Source organism: Camelina sativa, chromosome 10 (genome assembly GCF_000633955.1).
Source record: "Camelina sativa cultivar DH55 chromosome 10, Cs, whole genome shotgun sequence".
Classification (NCBI taxonomy): domain Eukaryota; kingdom Viridiplantae; phylum Streptophyta; class Magnoliopsida; order Brassicales; family Brassicaceae; genus Camelina; species Camelina sativa.
Window position 1 is genome coordinate 9,653,271 of NC_025694.1, and position 19,099 is coordinate 9,672,369.

The following is a 19,099-nucleotide window of genomic DNA, read 5'->3' on the forward strand; positions in this document are numbered from 1 at the left end:
TGATCAAACAAGTAAAGCTTACCACTTCGCCCAGAGAGTTAACTAGAAACTGATTAAGCGCTGGACTTATTCGCGCACCACCCAAAAGACTAAGAAATTCTTCTTGAGGAGATGATTCCAGTCCTAGGAGAAAAGCAACAGAACCCAGTGAATCTATAAGAAAAAGGGAAAAAAATAGACTCAACCAGCAAACTAATATTGGCAAATACCATTATCTACGATCAAGGTGGAAAGAGAATGAAACTTGTCATGAAATGTTTTCATTGCATCCGCCCATTGTTTGCTCATAACCGACAGGGATGCTCGAATAACCTCAGTCAAATCTTCAATGTTAGAAGCTTGTTGAGCAACCTGATGAAGCTCATATTTCCTGAATAAAAATTAGATGAGATAACAAATATAACAGATGCAAGGCAGAACCAGATAGTTGCAGGTATTGGAAACCAGATTTAAAACAAAGAGCGGGAAGATATAGATAATTCCGAGTGTATAAATAATGTCTGGGGACAAGTTACCTTTTCCAAAATATAGATGTGTCCATTGCAAGGCAATGTAAACCATGTTGATCTTGAACATTAAATTTTTCCTCTTTGGGCTTGATATCACAATCTGTAAGCTCTCCTGTGCACATTACTACCAGACGACAAAGGTCTTTCGACAGAGCAACCTAAGAAATGAATATACAATAATTAGTTTGAATCTAAAGACTCTCTATCATACACCGCTCCCTCCTTTCTCTGTTTTCACCACAGACATTTACAGTCAGAGACATGAAAATTGAAGAGATGGCATTTCTATCATTTGGAAAGCATGGCTCTTGAAAAGATTCAAGTACCTTGTGGATAGACGCATTGATTATTTTGCAAGAGGCATGCTCATCCAGATGCTGAACAGGAACAGACAGCTCGTGTATGTTCTGATCATGGTTTTGCAGGAGCAGCAGACACATGAAATAAGAGAAAATAAGACTTAAAAAGAAAACAACAGAATATTGCTCACAGCAAACACTTTCAAATCAATTCTACCCCTCGCATTATTGAGAACTTAAAAGTTCAGAAGCCAATTTCCGTAGGCAGATAGTGTTGCAAAATCATTGAACATCCTGCAATTCTATATCCAAAGCAGGATTCGAATATGATGAAGCACCAAGAACCATGATACCTGACTGGGTTATTAGGGCTAAACCAATTACTTACAGTCAAAAGGAGCGACTTACAATCTTGCCTATCTGAAATATTCCAAATATACTAAAGCATATGCTCCCATCCTGATCTCCACTGCAGAGAATGTTAAACTTCCGGAATGAGGTATTAGATAGTTCTGCCAAAGAATCTTCACCGTCATCCATGAAACTGGAATCACCAGCTACCAGTCCAGGCACCTTTGGAGCTCTTGGAGCAGGAGGGAAAAAACGGGAGGTCCGGTCCTCATAAACTGAGAAATTTTCAATTTTATCCTGAAAACCAAACTCAAAGAAAAATTAAGCACTGGCTCAAATAGCTTTCTATGTGAGAGTTGGGTGAGAAAACAAAACCTAAAGATATCTGCTTATCATTGCTCAATATCAATATAAACGAAAGAATATCCCGTGATATGAAACAAACATGAGTTCTTACACAACTAATCAGACGAAAAAACATACCATATTGGATTGTCCATCCTCCTCCCAGTTAAGACACACAACAGCTACAGTATGGGGCTTCAAGCTCCTTAATAGCTTCCCGTTCTGCATAAAAAGAGTCCCAACCACTTTCTGATAAGCATATGATCTTTTTGCTTTGCAAGCTCATCAAAATACTTCAATATGGAAAACATGAATTAGCTTCAACCTAAAACTTGCCTCAACATCATGAAGCGCAATGGTTCCATCCTCAAGCCCAACAGCTATAGCTTTACCATCAGGACGCCAACATAAAGAAGTAACAGGCTTTCCTATACAGACAAAAAGAAAGAAAATAAACTTAGCACCACAAAAGAAAAACTGATTAACCGAGTAATCCTTCTACTATTGACAAGCTACTTCAAATTGCATTTCACTTTCAATTTCAGCAAATACGTAATCAAAAGCCATCTTGTATTCAAAGATGACTACTTTAATCTACCAAAAGTGAACAAAAGAGAGAAACTTTACCAGGAGAAACAGTCCATAATCTCTGCCAATTGAACCGATGCAGCAAAATCTTTGAATCCACCGTAACCATTGCCAGTAAATCCTTCTCCGGGTTCCACTCAGCTATCTTAATCTATATATAATTGAACAAAAACATGAGATTCTATCTCAAATCCCCCAACAACAACAAAAAAAAAACGAAATTTGAGTAGAAGTAAAATCAAAAACCTGAAAAGGTATGGGCTTGTCGAACTGTAGCTGGAAAGGAATGATATTTTCACCTTCATCACTCCCCATTCCCGACATTCTGAGAAACTTAGCAACCAGAGTGAAGACGGCGTTCACCTTCGCCGGATCCGCCGGTAGTAGAAAGACGCACTAATGACGAAACCTGGGCGGGCTTTTTCTTCCAATTTTCCAATAAAAATACCTAATCCGGTTTTTGGTTTAATTTCGGTTTAATCATCGGTCTGAGATTGAAATTACCCGGTTTGGGTTTTTGAGCTTTCGACTTTGGGGTTTAGAACAAAATTAAACCTTTCTCTGCTACTTTTCCTAAAGAAGCTCTGACGAAGATGGGTGAAGAAGAAGCAGTAGCAGATGAAAATGGAGGATTGAAGGTAGAAGAATCAGGAGACCAAAGTCCATCGTGGCCTAGTATGAGATTCGATGTCTCTCCTTACAGAACGCACCATTTCTTCAAGCAGTTCAGGACTGCTAGAAACCCTAATAATTTCCTCAAGGGTCTTAAATGGTCAACCTTTCTTCTTCTTTCAAATTCACTCTCTCGTTTAGCTTTTTGTGTTTTTCTCTCAAAGTTTGAATTTTTGTTGCTTTTTTGCCTTGAACTGTTTCTTATATAGGTCACCTGATGGTTCGTGTTTCCTTGCAAGCTCTGAGGACAATACACTTAGTCTGTTTTATCTGTAAGTAGAAGAAGTTCAACTGAAACCGCTTTTTAGCTCAAGTATCACTAATTTTTGTATGTTTGGGTAGTTTTAGTTCTCTGTTGAATCTGTTTGTTTTGCAAAATTGTCTATCAGGCCTCAGGATGGAGGGGATACTAATGGATATGGAGTGCCAATTCCTGAAGCAGGTAATCTAAGTTTTACATGTTGTGTCACATGCTATAAAATGTGAAGTAAATTTGTGATCCATGGTGTGTTTATGTTTATCTTTCAAATTTTGGAATTGTAGATTCATATGGTGCGAGTCTTCTTGTCAATGAGGGTGAATCTGTCTATGATTTCTGTTGGTATCCATACATGTCAGTTTCAGGTAATATAGATAACGTCATCTTAAAAGGGTTCTTTCTTTTTTGCTTAATGTTCATCTGTTGAGTTACTGATTTTTGGCTGTTCACTGATTGATTTCAGACCCTTTAACATGCGTCTTTGCTACCTCTACGAGGGACCATCCAATTCATCTTTGGGATAGTACTTCTGGTGAGGTGCTGATTTTTCCATGTAACTTAACATGTTTACTTGCGAGTTGTTCTACCCTCATTTTACTGTGTATCTGGTTATTTACATGTGAGTATAACAATGGCAGCTTCGGTGCACGTACCGAGCTTATGATGCTATGGATGAAATAACTGCTGCATTTTCAGTTGGATTTAATCCTGGTGGAACCAAGTAAGCAAGAACTTCATCTGAGTTTTATCCATCTTTCCACATGCTAGAGAATTTGATTAACAATCATCTATACTGATTTGTTATGTCTTTAGGATCTTTGCTGGTTATAACAGCTCCATCAGAGTGTTTGATCTTCATCGTCCCGGTAGAGATTTTGGGCAGTATTCAACTCTTCAGAAAAATAAAGAGGGCCAAGCAGGTATTTTTGTAATTAACCACTCAGACTCTGCACAATATTAGTATTACAGATTACACAGAAACAAGAAACAACGTTCTGCTGGTTTATAATTTCCAGGTATATTATCTACTCTTGCTTTCTCCCCAACTAATTCTGGAATGTTGGCTGTGGGCTCTTACGGGCAGACTACTGGGATTTATAGAGAAGACAACATGGAGCTATTGTATGTTTTACATGGTCAAGAAGGTGGTGTTACACATGTAAGCAAGGGTCACTAAATGTTACTTTCTTTATGTGCATTGAGGTATGATAAATCATAATTTGAACTGTTCTTGCTTTCAGGTCCAGTTTTCAAAGGATGGGAACTATTTATATACAGGAGGTCGCAAGGTAATGTACTGTTATAAACCTTTTTCCCTCTGAATGTTTGTCTTGATCATATTGCATCCAGAGACACTTCGTTGGTGTCCAATATTAAAGTATGCTTTTAAATAGGACCATGTCTGTTAGTAACCTTACCAGTAAATGTTTCTTTTTTGTTTGGTCTTTTCAGGATCCTTACATTCTTTGCTGGGATATGCGGAAATCTGTTGAGACAGTCTATAAGTGAGTATTTACTTCTTTCTTTTGGTTTGGGTTTATAAGCTCATACTTGTTCAAGAAATTAATCTAGAAGCAAAAACAAGTGTTGTAAACAATATGAATGCTAAATGAGCCATAAGCAGCAAAAACTTAACGCTACATCAATGTTCAAGTTACTAGAAGTGTTAGCTTGATGAAAAGGGTAGATGTTGAACGCTATTATAAAGTTGAAATGTGTTTGAAATGGATCATTTATATGTGTGTATCAGATTGTACAGAGCAACTGAGAACACCAACCAGCGTGTATTCTTTGATATTGAGCCATGTGGTCGACATTTAGGTACTGGTGGTCAGGTACTATTGATCTTCCTTTCCTCTCTAATGTCCGAGCTTATATTTTTCCTCTATGAACGCACTAATGGTTAAATGATGTAACCATTCTATCATTCCTCTTGTCTTTTATTCCAGGATGGGCTTGTTCACATGTATGATCTACAAACCGGAAACTGGGTGTCTGGATATCAAGCTGCTTCAGGTAAGCTTACACTTGGTTTCTTGATTGCACTATCAAGTTCTTGATGAGATCCTTATTACCCTATTTGATGCAGATACTGTAAATGCTTTCTCTTTCCACCCATACCTTCCAATGGCTGCTACATCCTCTGGTCACAGACGTTTTGCAATTCCTGATGATGACGATGAAGATAAGAACGACCTTCAATTGAAAGGTACATTACACTAAACTCAAATTAGTTCCTCTCCCATCATTGTTAATAAACACACCCAAAATCAAACCTTTCTTTTTTTCTTTGTGGCCATCATGCAGCTGATGAAAACTGTGTATCTCTCTGGAGTTTCTACGTTACATCCGAAGAGAACAACAACACTTGTGATGAAGACACTGACGTTATCTACAATATGTCACAGGAGATGAAAAAATAGCCTAAACGTATTTTTATTTTTCACAAAATGTTTAAAAAGGAATTAAAAAATAATGTTTATTTTATGAGTAATATTTAGTCTTATCCAAAATAGGTTTGGCATATTCTTATTTTTGTGCTAAAAAAAATACACAAAACAAATAACAAATTCCAATACAATATCTATTCCACATGGTATCCACAGCTATTGTTTATGGAATCCAATGAAATCCTCTGTTTCAAAACCATCAAAACTTTTCGTCTGCCTATTAATTCAGTTGATCGAAACCGTTCAAACTACCAATATGTACACGTGGCATACGATCAATGGACAATACACTGATAATCCCATGCAGCCGCACGCACACGGATGATTTGGCCTCCCGCAAAAACCGGGTTAATCTTTGTGGGCAATAACTGATACAGAAGCTTGGACGGATCGTAACACAAAACGCCAATGACGGCTGTCCAATAACAATCCACCACGTGTATTTTCTCTCTCTCTCTCTCGAACTCGAGCTTTAATAATACTCTTCAGCAAATCTCTCTCTCTCTTAAATCACTCTGTTTTGCTCTGTGTTTGTTGTGTTTTTGGGGCGTTCTAACTTCTAAATGATCCATTATCTCCATTTCATCGGTGAGTTTTGGTTCTCTCGTGCTGCTAAAGTAGTTGAGTGGTTCTCGGAGAAGCTTCTTCTTAGTAGCAGAAGAAGAAGTACGACAATGGCGTTGACGAAGAGAGGGTTCGTCGTGATGAAGTCTAACGGTGAGGAAGAGGAGCTAGAGTTAGGTTTAGGATCAGTGAGGTTCACTCGAGGTTTAGGCAGGAAAAGGATTCTGATTTCGAGCAGTGTACGTCAATCTCTGTCTAGATCGGCCGTTGAGATTCCGGTGGTACCTGATTCGCCGCCGGTGAAAAGTTCGTTGAAGAGACAACGAAGCAGCAGAACTATTGCTTCCTCTGAGAAATCTCGACTTGAGTCTCTACCTCAAGATCTCTTGGTAAAGTTTCTTAATCTGTTTCGTTTTGATTATGATTCTGAGTCACTAATCTAAAACATGTTTACAGATTCGTGTGATTTGTGGTGTTGATCATGATGATCTCAAGAGTCTCAAACTTGTTTCTAAATCAATCAGAGAAGCTGTAAGTTTCATTCTTTTATATACCATTGTTTTACAGTTTGATCGATTCAAGTTCAGTGTTCTGATTTCAGTTTTAAACTATTAAACAGAGTTTAGTAGCCAAGAGTTTACATTTTGCGTACACCACACCGAGAAAGACTCGTGCTTTTCGAAACTCGATTGATCTCGAGGAGGTTTCGGATTCGAGCCGTCAAGAAGACGACATAGAGCCTCCTAATGCACCGCATCACTATCGATGGACCAAGGCTAAGAGGAAAGAGCAACTCTCAAGCGTCTCTGTGGCTTTGTTTACATAGAGAATGTTATGTGTTTGTAAATGGTTTGAGTCGAGTGGTGGCTAAGTCCTAAGTGTGTTACTTACACAGTTTGACTACTGTGATGGTTATAGTTCTTTTAGAGTTAGTTTTTGCATTTTGATTCAGAGAAAAGGGTTTAGAGATGAATTTTTGTATAGAAGAAATTCATCTTTTGCATACATTGGGAACTGAAAATGGTTTTTTTCTTCTTATATATGTATTTTAGTGTAATGGGTTTTAGTCAGAGACTCAGAGTATCCAAGGTTCTGTTTCTGTTTTTTGTTTGTCGTATATTGCAATAAAAAAGTCATCAGTTTCTTCCTATACTTATGTCAACACATTTAATGAATCTCTAAATAATTGATTGGTTGTCATAAATAAACCAAATTCTGACTACCCTAAATTTTTATCTTCATTACTAGTATATGGTAACTTACTAACACTCATGCACTCTCTATGCATTCAAATACTCAGCAACATTCCTTTAGACACAGAAGTTGATGAATGATGACCATACAAAGTTCACAACTCCCCATATTAGAAGTTCAAGTGCGTGTGATACACAAAATGGTTATAGTACTACTCCAGTGGTTGCATACTGTTGATTATAGGTCAAAGACTTAAGACTCAAAGCTATATATTGATTTGTTGTACTCTTAAGCCCACTGCATATTTCATAAGATTGCTGTTCTATTTTATGATTAGTTTGGCTTCAGTGAGATCTAAGCTATCAGAGAAAATGAAATATCATGAATGTAACTATTGAACATTTAATATAGGATGGTGCATTTGATAGCAACTTTGACAAAAACAGTTACTATACAAATTTAACATACTGAAATTTAAGAATTAGGCCAATAATGTTATTACAGCCAGGCTCTTTAAGCTCTTTTTTCCGATTGTGACTCTTTCGTTCTCTGTTTCTGGACACTGGATAATTGGCATCACTTAGTGAGACGTCGTTGTCCTCTCTGCTATTACCAATTATTCAAGTTTTCACTACAATGGACTTCTCTTGTACATTTTTGTAATCTATTTCCAACTTTACATGAATATATAATGAATTTTTAATATAGTTATCTACACTGAGTTACACAATAACGTAATTATAATATATGTTTCGGATCATGCATGTTAAATACTTAGATAGATTCTGTGTCGATCTCAAGATATATTAATTGTACACTAATTTAAACGATTATTTATATATAACATATGGTTACTTTAACTTTTGATCAAGATTGACATTTTATCCATACGTCAACATTCCCATATGCATCTCTATACCTCTCATTATCATTATCTAAATAGAATAGCTTTGTTTCCACTTTAGCCCATGCATTGAAAGAGACCCAAGAAAAAGAGAGGGGAAAAAGGAAGATGAAAAATGATGCCTTAATTCCTCTTTATATAACGTATCATCACAATCCAAATACCAATTGTTCATTTGCTTTAAAAAACTTTTGGACAACCAATTTTTGAAAATCATTTCGTGGAAGTCAAGCCTTGGTGATGGATGTGGTCGGTCCAAAAACAGTTCCAAGTCACGTGGTGGTGTATGTCCTTTGGGTCCATTCTCCCCTAATCATCAAAACTTTGATTAATTTTGTCGACTTTTATAAAAAGTTCTTGCTTCTTTCTTAAATAACCCTATAGTATATAAGTCAAATAATCTATTAAAAAAACCAAAAACTTGCAGTCTATTCCGCAGTTTATAGCCAGAAATATTCAATTTTGTTACTTAATAAGAAAATTCAGTATATAGAGTTTTAGGTTAAGGTGAACATATTTTCTGTCTTTTTGACAAATTTAATTAGAAATAAATCTTCATTTAGTTCATGCCAAACCTAAGAAATCGGAAACCAACTATACTCCTTTTAACCCGAACCTAACTAAAAGTGAAACACCCATGCCAAAGTTGTACTATGCTTTATACCGCAATTTGATCACGGTTCACATGTTCAAACTCTCCAAAACGAATTAATAAAATATTATACAGAAAGAAAGGAAGAGTCCTAAAAAAAGAGTAAGACATTTTTGCGAAAAAAGACCCACTCCGACTGCCCACACAACACAACTACCAATTCTTTCAGGCTTTCAACCTTTCTCTTTCTCAACAAACATAAAGCTGAANGAGTGGTTCTCGGAGAAGCTTCTTCTTAGTAGCAGAAGAAGAAGTACGACAATGGCGTTGACGAAGAGAGGGTTCGTCGTGATGAAGTCTAACGGTGAGGAAGAGGAGCTAGAGTTAGGTTTAGGATCAGTGAGGTTCACTCGAGGTTTAGGCAGGAAAAGGATTCTGATTTCGAGCAGTGTACGTCAATCTCTGTCTAGATCGGCCGTTGAGATTCCGGTGGTACCTGATTCGCCGCCGGTGAAAAGTTCGTTGAAGAGACAACGAAGCAGCAGAACTATTGCTTCCTCTGAGAAATCTCGACTTGAGTCTCTACCTCAAGATCTCTTGGTAAAGTTTTAGTTTTTGGTTTTTAAAGTTTCTTAATCTGTTTCGTTTTGATTATGATTCTGATTCACTAATATCTAAAACATTTTTACAGATTCGTGTGATTTGTGGTGTTGATCATGATGATCTCAAGAGTCTAAAACTTGTTTCTAAATCAATCAGAGAAGCAGTGAGTTCCATGCTTTTATACCATCGTTTCACAGTTTGATCGATTCAAGTTCACTGTTCTGATTTCTGTTTTAAAACTTTATAACAGAGTTTGGTAGCAAAGAGTTTACATTTTGCGTACACCACACCGAGAAAGACTCGTGCTTTCGAAACTCGATTGATCTCGAGGAGGTTTCGGATTCGAGCCGTCAAGGGGATGACATAGAACCTCCTAATGCACCGCATCCCTATCGATGGACCAAGGCTAAGAGGAAAGAGCAACTCTCAAGCGTCTCTGTGGCTTTGTTTACATAGAGAGTGTTATGTGTTTGTAAATGGTTTGATTCGAGTGGTGGCTAAGTGTGTTACTTACACACTTTAACTACTATGATGGTTATACTTCTTTTAGATTAGTTTTTGCATTTTGATTCAGAAAAAGGTTTAGAGATGATTTTTGTAAAGAAGAAATTCATCTTTTGCATACATTGGGAACTGAAAATGGTTTTTTTTCTCTTATATATGTATTTTAGTGTAATGGGTTTTAGTCAGAGACTCAGAGTATCCAAGGTTCTGTTTCTGTTTTTTGTTTGTCGTATAGTGCAATAAAAAAGTTATCAATTCTTCCTATACTTATTATGTCAACACATTTAATGAAACTCTAACCTATAAATAATTGATTGATTGTCATAAATAAACCAAAATTCTGACTAGCCTAAATTTTTATCTTCATTATATGGTAACTTACTAACATTCATGCACTCTATGCATCAAAAGACTCACCAACATTCCTCTAGACACAGAACTTGATGATCATACAAAGTTCACAATTTCATATTAAGAAATTCCAGTGGGTGTACATGAAATGGTTATGGTCGTTGCATTTTTAAGCCCACTGCATATTTCATAAGACTGTTGTGCAATTTTATGATTAGTTTGGCTTCAGTGAGATCTAAGCTATCTGAGAAAATGAAATATCATTAATGTAACTATTGAACATTTAATATAGGATGGTGCATTAAATAGCAACTTTGTCAGAACAGTTACTACATATTTAACATACTGATATTTAAAAATCAGGCCAATAGTGTTATTACAGCCAGGCTACTAGCTCTTCAAGCTCTTTTTTACGATTGTGACTCTTTCGTTCTCTGTTTCTGGACACTGGATAATTGGCATAACTTAATGAGACGTCGTTGTCCTCTCTGCTATTACCAATTATTCAAGGTTTCACTACAATGGACTTCTTATACATTTTTGTAATCTATTTCCAACTTTACATCGATAATGAATTTAATATAGTTATCTACATTAAGTTACACAGTAACGTAGTTATATAATATAGACACTTAGATAGATTCTGTGTCGATCTCCAGATAAATTAATTGTACACTAAACTAAACGATTATTTATATACATAACATATGATTAACTTTATCTTTTGATCAAGAGATTGACATTTTATCCATACGTCAACATTCCCATATGCATCTCTATACCTCTCATTATCATTATCTATAATAGAATAGCTTTGTTTCCACTTTAGCCCATGCATTGAAAGAGACCCAAGAAAAAGAAAATAAAAAGGAAGAAGAAAAGTGATGCCTTAATTCCTCTTTATATAACGTATCACAATCCAAATACCAATTGTTCATTTGCTTTAAAAAACTTTTGGACAACCAATTTTTGAAAATCATTTCGTGGAAGTCAAGCCTTGGTGATGGATGTGGTCGGTCCAAAAACAGTTCCCAGTCACGTGGTGTATGTCCTTTGGGTCCATTCTCCCCTAATCATCAAAACTTTGATTAATTTTGTCGACTTTTATATAAAGTTCTTGCTTCTTTCTTAAATAACCCTATATATATATATATATATAAGTCAAATAATCAATTAAAAATACCAAAAACTTTCAGTCCATTCCGCAGTTTATAGCCAAAAATATTCAATTTTGTATCTTAATAAATTTTCAGTATATAGAGTTTTAGGTTAAGGTGAACATATTTTCTCGTCTTTTTGACAAATTCAATTAGAAATAAATATTTATATAGTTCATGCCAAACCGAAGAAATCGAAAACCAACTCTACTCCTTTTGAACCGAACCTAACTAAAAGTGAAGCACCCATGCCAAAGTTATACTATTCTTTACCGCAATTTGATCACGGTTCACATGTTCAAACTCTCCAAAACGAATTAAAAATATAAAGCGGAATTTGATCACGGTTCACAAAGTTATACTATTCTTTACCGCAATAAGAAAGGAAGAGTCCTGAAAAAAAGAGTAAGCCATTTTTTGCAAAAAAGACCCACTCCGACTGCCCACACAACACAACTACCAATTCTTTCAGGCTTTCAACCTTTCTCTTTCTCAACAAACATAAAGCGGAACTACTTTGCTTTGTTTGATCATCATTATTACAAGGGAAGACATATCTAATATCTTATATGTTAAAGTGAAAAACAAAAACTAAACTAAGCATGTGGAGACTAAAATAATTGAATGCAAAAGATGTAACAGAGACATGTTGTGTGATGAAAATGAACTCAAAGAAATGACACCATACCATGCATGCAACTCACCGGGGGAAATTTTTTAATATGCATACGATTGGTCAAAATGGGAAACAATAACACTTGTATTTGAGTATTGGGTTATTAAATTCAACTATTAGAACCTAGCTAGTGCAATTATATGGAATCTAGTATCTCAGTTTACGAAGTTAAGTAAAATTTAAATGTAATATAAAAAGTTACGATCTCAATTCTTTATTCTTGTAGCCTTTGTTGGGGGACCAAACGATCATCTCGGTAACTAAACAGTTAAATTAGGTAATCTGGTTATCGGGTAAATTACATGTATCATCGTCTGATTATGCCAAATACACATATTCTTACAAAACTAATCAAATTTAACATTAATCTAATAGAAAGTAACCCCAAGTATAACTCTATGTCAAGTTAAATATTTATAAACGATTATTCATTTAAAATGAAAATATAGTATTATTTTCGTCTTTGAAACATGACTCAGTTCTGGATTTATACAAAAGAAAGAAAGAATATAGAGTGTGTACCACCTGAAAGTAAACTTTTGTTCTTCTAGAAAATCTATAAACTTGCGATAACATTTCGAAAGTATTTCTAGTTTTTTTTTTTGTCTGGACTTTATATTTCAGAAGTATTTAGAGTGACCACGTCTACGCTAGTATAATACTATATTCCTTGCCTTTGTCCTACGCACTTTAAAGCTTTCACATTTCCCGAACCAACAACACCGCAAGAATCGAAGCAATAAAATCAATTCTCAATTCCTTTGTAAAGAATCAAGACAAGTACGTCACTATGTCTGTATGGGTTAAAATTGAAATATTCTTCTGTTACTCACATCATGTATTTCTTTGTCATCATATCCTTTTCTTTTCTTTTGGATTCTTGTCATCATTATATCACCAAATTATACTAGTAGATCTTTTTGAAAGGAGATTTCGTAATATATGGGTATTGATCTCATGACAAGAGCTTCCGGTGATTGCATTATACATGGGTATTGATCTTATTATTCAAGAGAGAGTTTTCAAACCAACAAACACGGAAGCAGCTAATGGGAAGCTGATGTGCATGCAAAATGCAAATTAACCTCCCAATACGAAAGCCTTATGCGACCATCTACGTCAATCTCGCCTAGAAGACTTTTAAGCCATACATACATAGGAGCATTATTTAACGCTATAATTTAGTAGTAGAAAGCTAATGCGTGCCTGATTAAACTTAGCCCAGGATCAGAATATCCAAAATTTTACACAAATAGTCTAACGTTCCTCCATTTTAAATTAATACTATGGTTTAAAATCTTTATTTCTTTTCTATTTTCATTGCAAATTATGTATAGTATTACCGCAGCCTTTGTCAATAGAAGATTTTTCCATTCGAAGAAATAAACCAACAACTGATGAAATCGAAACTCACACCAAATCAAAATGGAAGAACACATAAATATAATCTTTTCATAATCCATTTCACTTAAATATATTCCATAACAGTATAATATCAATTTAACTTCAGAAAAATATCCAATTCAAATGTATATTAATCCATCTATATACTAGATTAAAAAAATGTAGCTATATTTATGACATGTTACAAAAGATTTTATATCATTATATTTTGAAAATACAACATAACAGTTGTTTTGTAGATATGAGCTTTAGGAGAAACATACATTATATTTTTTTTTCTTTACATATATTATATATATGTAAATTTACATGATTATTAATTTATGATATTATTGAGACCATATTTTACATTAAGATTTCAAAAAAATTATTATCTTATTATCTTATCGAATATTGTTAATTTTTACACTGACCCGACTTGGGACCAGCAAAATTTATTAATTTATAATGATTATTAATTTATAGAGTATTAATTTATAGAGGTTTTACTGTATTTAACGAATTCAATGTTTCGAAATTTATTGAGAATTAAATATGTGTTGACTATTAAAAAAAAAAAAAAAAAAAAAAAAAAAAAAAAAAAAAAAAAAAAAAAAAANAAAAGACAAAACAAAACAAAACCCTCTACGGGGCATTTAAATGCAACGACCACCAAAGTCTCTCTTCTCTGTCTTTGTCTCTCTAAACTTCAAAGTTCAAACACCGTCACCCTCACACACACACGCCATGGGAGAAGAAACCGAACAAGTCTCTTCCTCCTCGTTCTTCTCTCATCCTCTCTTCTCCTGTTTCATCACTCTCTACGTTCTAATCCTCATCTACTTGCCCAATGATTTGCTTCGAATCTCTCTCTCCCCTGTTCTTCTCATCTCCGGAGCTCTCCTCCTCTTTCTTCTCCGTCTCGGGTCGACCCGAGAACCCAACACCCGACCCGATACAAGAAACGAGAATCTCGAGGAGACAGCTGAAGACTACTCTAACGTTGATTCCGACAAGAATCCCGATCATTTGACGTGTGGTTTCGTGGAGTGGAACTTGAGAGCTCCATTGGAAGTGATACACGAAGCTTACGAAGAGAACGAAGACGACGACGAAGAAGAAGAAGAAGAGAACCCGGGTGGTGAAAAAGACCCGACCCGGTTTAAAAAAATCGTGAGGTTCCCGTCGTTGTCTCTCTGTTACCCAGAATCAGATTCGGATTCGGATTCTGCTTCCTCTTCGGAATTTAATTTCCCGGAGATCGGTGACTGGAACTCGCCGGAGAACATGGGATTCAGATGGGAAGAGGAGGACGGCGGCGGTGGAGCTGGAGGAGGAGAAGGTTTGATTGAGATAAAGCTTGATCGTTGCTATAATAATAACAAGAGCAAGATGATGATGAGTAAATGGAATCAAACAGAGTTGGATTTTCACGGAGAAGACGAAGATGGTTTAATAGAAATCGATCTTTTATCATAGATGACGACAAAATACTTTTGTATTGGATTTTACTTATGTAACATAAAGCAATATAATTGATAACCAACCTGTTGGATAATTCCAACTCGAGGAAGAAGATATCTCCTAGGAAGTTGCCAAAAGAGATAGATTAGGAAAATGAAAAGTTCCTATTGTCATTAAGTTGTGTAATGGTAATTCTAATAGGTTTAGGAAAAGTGTAAACCTATAAATATAAGAGTCTATGGAGAGGTGTTCCATAAGACTTGAGAGAAAGAGAGATTTAGTTTTTAAGAGAGTTTTCTAAATCTAATAAAAAAGGTGTTCTTATATTTTTCAAGTTCTTAATATTAGATTTGGTATCAAAGCTAAGGTTGTAGCTCCGATCAAAAGTTGTGGAGAAGAAGCTGTCCATAACTAAGTATGGGGGACGAACCAAATCCATTGTCGAGAACCAAGGACCTTGGATCACCGTCCATCCAATGTCCGATGTTAACATCGACAAACTATATTGTTTGGTCGATGCGCATGAGAATCACACTTCGAGTTAGCGAGGTGTGGGATACTATTGATCCTGGATCCACCGATCAAAAGAAGAACGATGTGGCGACTGCTCTTCTATTTCAATCCATCCCCGAATCACTTATCCTGCAAGTTGGAGATCAAGGCTCGGCTAAAACTCTATGGGAAGCCATAAGAGCACGCCATCAAGGTGCAGAACGTGTAAAGGAAACGAGGCTTCAGACTTTACTTGCAGATCTTGATCGGGTAACGATGAAGGATACCGACTCTGTTGATGACTTTGCTGGCAAGATCTCAGGCCTAGCATCGCAGTCAGCTGCTTTGGGAGAAATTATTGAAGAATCAAAATTGGTAAAGAAGTTCTTAACAGGACCTCCAAGACACAAATATATTCATATCGTTGCATCGTTGGAACAAGTCTTAGATTTAAAAACAGCTGGATTTGGAGACATAGTTGGTCGTATAAAAGCTTATGAAGATCATGTAAGGGAGGAGACCCGGAGTGAAGACCAAGCAAAACTTATGTTCTCAAATTCAAGCAATCAAGGAAGCTACGGTGGTTATCAAGGAAACAAAGGAGGCTATAACAGAGGAGGTTATAGAAGAAGAGGAAGTAGTCGAGGAGGATATGGCCGTGGTGGATATGGTCGAGGTGGTTTTGGTCGTGGTAACTACAATGGAGATAGCTCTGGCAGAGGCAGGGGATGAGGAAGGTTCAATGGCCAGGGTCGTGGAGGAGACAATCCAGATCAAGTACAAAACCAGAATCAAATCAGAATCAAAACCAGAAGAAGGATCTATCTAAAATAATTTGTTGGAGATGTGATAAACCGGGTCATTACGCATCTTCATGTCCTGCGAAAGAAGTTGCACATCAAGAGACAAATCTTAATGAAACTCATGAAGCTGATGCACTTTACGTTCATGAGGTGGTGTTATTGAATGAGGATAAGATGTTTCCCAAGAATTATGATATCAACAATGAAAGTGTATGGTATCTTGACAACAGTGCTAGTAACCACATGACGGGAAACAAAGAATTCTTCTCTAGTTTAGATATGAATATCACAGGGAAGATTAAGTTTGGTGATGGTTCGTTTATCAACATAATTGGAAAGGGATCGATTGTTTTTGTGGGAAAAACGGGTGANAACAGCTGGATTTGGAGACATAGTTGGTCGTATAAAAGCTTATGAAGATCATGTAAGGGAGGAGACCCGGAGTGAAGACCAAGCAAAACTTATGTTCTCAAATTCAAGCAATCAAGGAAGCTACGGTGGTTANACTTTCGCACCGAAAGGGGAGGAGAGTTTACCTCACTTGAGTTTAACCGATTCTGTGAAGGAAGTGGAGTCTCTAGACATTTAANAAGGAGGCTATAACAGAGGAGGTTATAGAAGAAGAGGAAGTAGTCGAGGAGGATATGGCCGTGGTGGATATGGTCGAGGTGGTTTTGGTCGTGGTAACTACAATGGAGATAGCTCTGGCAGAGGCAGGGGATGAGGAAGGTTCAATGGCCAGGGTCGTGGAGGAGACAATCCAGATCAAGTACAAAACCAGAATCAAATCAGAATCAAAACCAGAAGAAGGATCTATCTAAAATAATTTGTTGGAGATGTGATAAACCGGGTCATTACGCATCTTCATGTCCTGCGAAAGAAGTTGCACATCAAGAGACAAATCTTAATGAAACTCATGAAGCTGATGCACTTTACGTTCATGAGGTGGTGTTATTGAATGAGGATAAGATGTTTCCCAAGAATTATGATATCAACAATGAAAGTGTATGGTATCTTGACAACAGTGCTAGTAACCACATGACGGGAAACAAAGAATTCTTCTCTAGTTTAGATATGAATATCACAGGGAAGATTAAGTTTGGTGATGGTTCGTTTATCAACATAATTGGAAAGGGATCGATTGTTTTTGTGGGAAAAACGGGTGAGAGGCGATCACTCAAGGAGATTTACTACATTCCCGACCTGAAGCACAACATTATCAGTCTAGGACAAGCGACTGAGTTTGGATGTGAAGTGAACATGAAGGGAGACATGTTAACTTTAATTGATCCAGTTGGACGGTTGTTAGTACAAGTCAAGAGATCATCAAACCGTCTCTACAAGACGCTAATGGAAGTTGAGTTTCCTAAGTGTCTTTATATCCAAGACAACGACACTACTCTAACATGGCATGCACGGCTGGGACATATAAGTGTTGGAGTAATGAAAAATATGGTGAGACAAGGTATGGTTGTAGGAATGCCACAATCGATTCATGAGAAGAATGTGTGTACTGCGTGTTTAGTCGGAAAACAAACCAGAGATGTGTTTCCAACTACAACATCTTTTCGAGCAGCTCAAGCTTTGGAGCTGATTCATGGTGACTTGTGTGGACCGATCTCACCACCAACACCAGCTAATAATCGGTATGTCTTTGTCCTTATTGATGATTTTTCGAGATATATGTGGATAATGCTATTGAAGGAGAAAATCGAGGCTTTCGATCGGTTTAAAAGGTTTAAAGAAGGAATTGAGAAGCAGACCGGACTGTCTATCAAAAACTTTCGCACCGAAAGGGGAGGAGAGTTTACCTCACTTGAGTTTAACCGATTCTGTGAAGGAAGTGGAGTCTCTAGACATTTAACTGCACCATATACTCCTCAACAGAATGGTGTAGTTGAAAGAAGAAACCGCACATTAATTGAGATGACAAGAAGCTTGCTTAAAGCTATGAAATTGCCTAATGAACTATGGGGAGAGGCTGTACGTCATTCAACATATCTAATCAATCGAGTTCCTACCAAAGCTTTAGCGGTTCATACTCCATATGAAAGTTTCACGAAGAGAAAGCCTAACATCGAGCATCTACGAGTATTTGGCTGTGTTGCTTATGCTAAAATCATTGGACCACATCTTAAGAAGTTGGATGATAGGTCGAGAACTTTGATTAATCTAGGGCCAGAACCAGGTTCGAAAGCTTATAGGTTATATGATCCAGTTAAAAGAAAAGTGTTTGTAAGCAGAGACGTCGTGTTTGACGAGACAAAAGTTTGGGATTGGTCGAATGCAGAAAACCAAACCAATGGAGAACCAGGAAGGTTTAAGCTATCTGATAATGGGTTTGTAGAAGAAGGAAATGAAGATGAGAACAATCAGGATGACAATGTCGAGCATCAAGAACCGGACCAAGAACCTTCAAACCAAGAAGAAGAGATAGAAGATGAACAAAATGAAGAAAACATGGATCAAGTAGATGAAAATCAGCAAGTTGTCACAAGATATGGACATGTTATCAACAAACCTCGATACCTCAATGATTATGAAGAAGCGTTTGCACCTGTAGTTCGAATGGAAACTATTCGACTACTCATTGGTATTGCAGCTTCGAAGGGATGGGAGATTCATCACCTTGATGTGAAAACCGCATTCTTAAATGGTGACTTAAACGAGCTGGTTTATGTGTGCCAACCAGAAGGTTTTGTTAAACGAGGACAAGAGGATCAAGTGTACAGACTACATAAGGCGTTGTATGGTCTACGTCAAGCTCCTAGAGCTTGGAACGTGAAGCTTGATCATGTTCTGAAGAAGATGAACTTTAAAAGATGCATAAAGGAGCCTACTGTGTATCTCAAGAGTGACAAGAAAGAAAGTCTGATAGTGGCAATCTATGTTGATGACTTGTTTGTGACAGGAACTTCACAAAGAGTCATTGATCAGTT

The 19,099-nt window shown here is 36.6% G+C and overlaps 4 protein-coding genes and 1 pseudogene across 5 annotated transcripts in view; 3 read left to right on the forward strand and 2 right to left on the reverse strand.

The window, feature by feature from the left end:
- The window catches only part of LOC104720209 (anaphase-promoting complex subunit 4-like), a 7,127-nt gene extending 4,614 nt beyond the window's left edge, over positions 1 to 2,513 (reverse strand). The window contains exons 1-9 of the mRNA XM_010438156.2: positions 2,339 to 2,513; positions 2,132 to 2,243; positions 1,841 to 1,932; positions 1,643 to 1,726; positions 1,217 to 1,456; positions 836 to 916; positions 516 to 667; positions 210 to 370; positions 23 to 123 (exon numbers count right to left, since the gene is read on the reverse strand). Of these exons, the coding sequence (XP_010436458.1) occupies positions 23 to 123; positions 210 to 370; positions 516 to 667; positions 836 to 916; positions 1,217 to 1,456; positions 1,643 to 1,726; positions 1,841 to 1,932; positions 2,132 to 2,243; positions 2,339 to 2,416 (1,101 nt within the window). The 5' untranslated portion in view covers positions 2,417 to 2,513. The remainder of the gene's footprint in view (positions 1 to 22; positions 124 to 209; positions 371 to 515; positions 668 to 835; positions 917 to 1,216; positions 1,457 to 1,642; positions 1,727 to 1,840; positions 1,933 to 2,131; positions 2,244 to 2,338) is intronic.
- On the forward strand, positions 2,636 to 5,549 carry LOC104718180 (telomerase Cajal body protein 1). Of its 2 annotated transcripts, none has more exons than XM_010435869.2 (14): positions 2,636 to 2,864; positions 2,974 to 3,036; positions 3,154 to 3,206; positions 3,308 to 3,388; positions 3,487 to 3,560; positions 3,662 to 3,744; positions 3,837 to 3,943; positions 4,040 to 4,182; positions 4,265 to 4,312; positions 4,476 to 4,528; positions 4,774 to 4,858; positions 4,973 to 5,039; positions 5,113 to 5,232; positions 5,331 to 5,549. In XM_010435869.2, exons 1-14 carry the CDS (start codon positions 2,686 to 2,688, stop codon positions 5,444 to 5,446), a joined length of 1,272 nt encoding a protein of 423 aa, XP_010434171.1. In that variant the 5' UTR covers positions 2,636 to 2,685; the 3' UTR covers positions 5,447 to 5,549. The 2 variants fall into 2 exon arrangements, with proteins under 2 accessions (XP_010434171.1, XP_010434172.1); XM_010435870.2 differs by having other exon boundaries at positions 5,177 to 5,232; positions 5,331 to 5,422.
- On the reverse strand, positions 5,813 to 6,054 carry LOC109126773. The gene is given in 2 exon segments (XM_019230556.1): positions 5,813 to 6,010; positions 6,013 to 6,054. Coding segments are annotated over 2 exon segments (231 nt in total). The 3' UTR covers positions 5,813 to 5,821.
- Positions 5,983 to 10,098, forward strand: LOC104718181 (annotated as a pseudogene).
- Positions 14,053 to 15,042, forward strand: LOC104718182. The gene has a single exon (XM_010435871.2). The coding sequence runs from the start codon at positions 14,062 to 14,064 to the stop codon at positions 14,878 to 14,880; it is 819 nt and encodes a 272-aa protein (XP_010434173.1). The 5' UTR covers positions 14,053 to 14,061; the 3' UTR covers positions 14,881 to 15,042.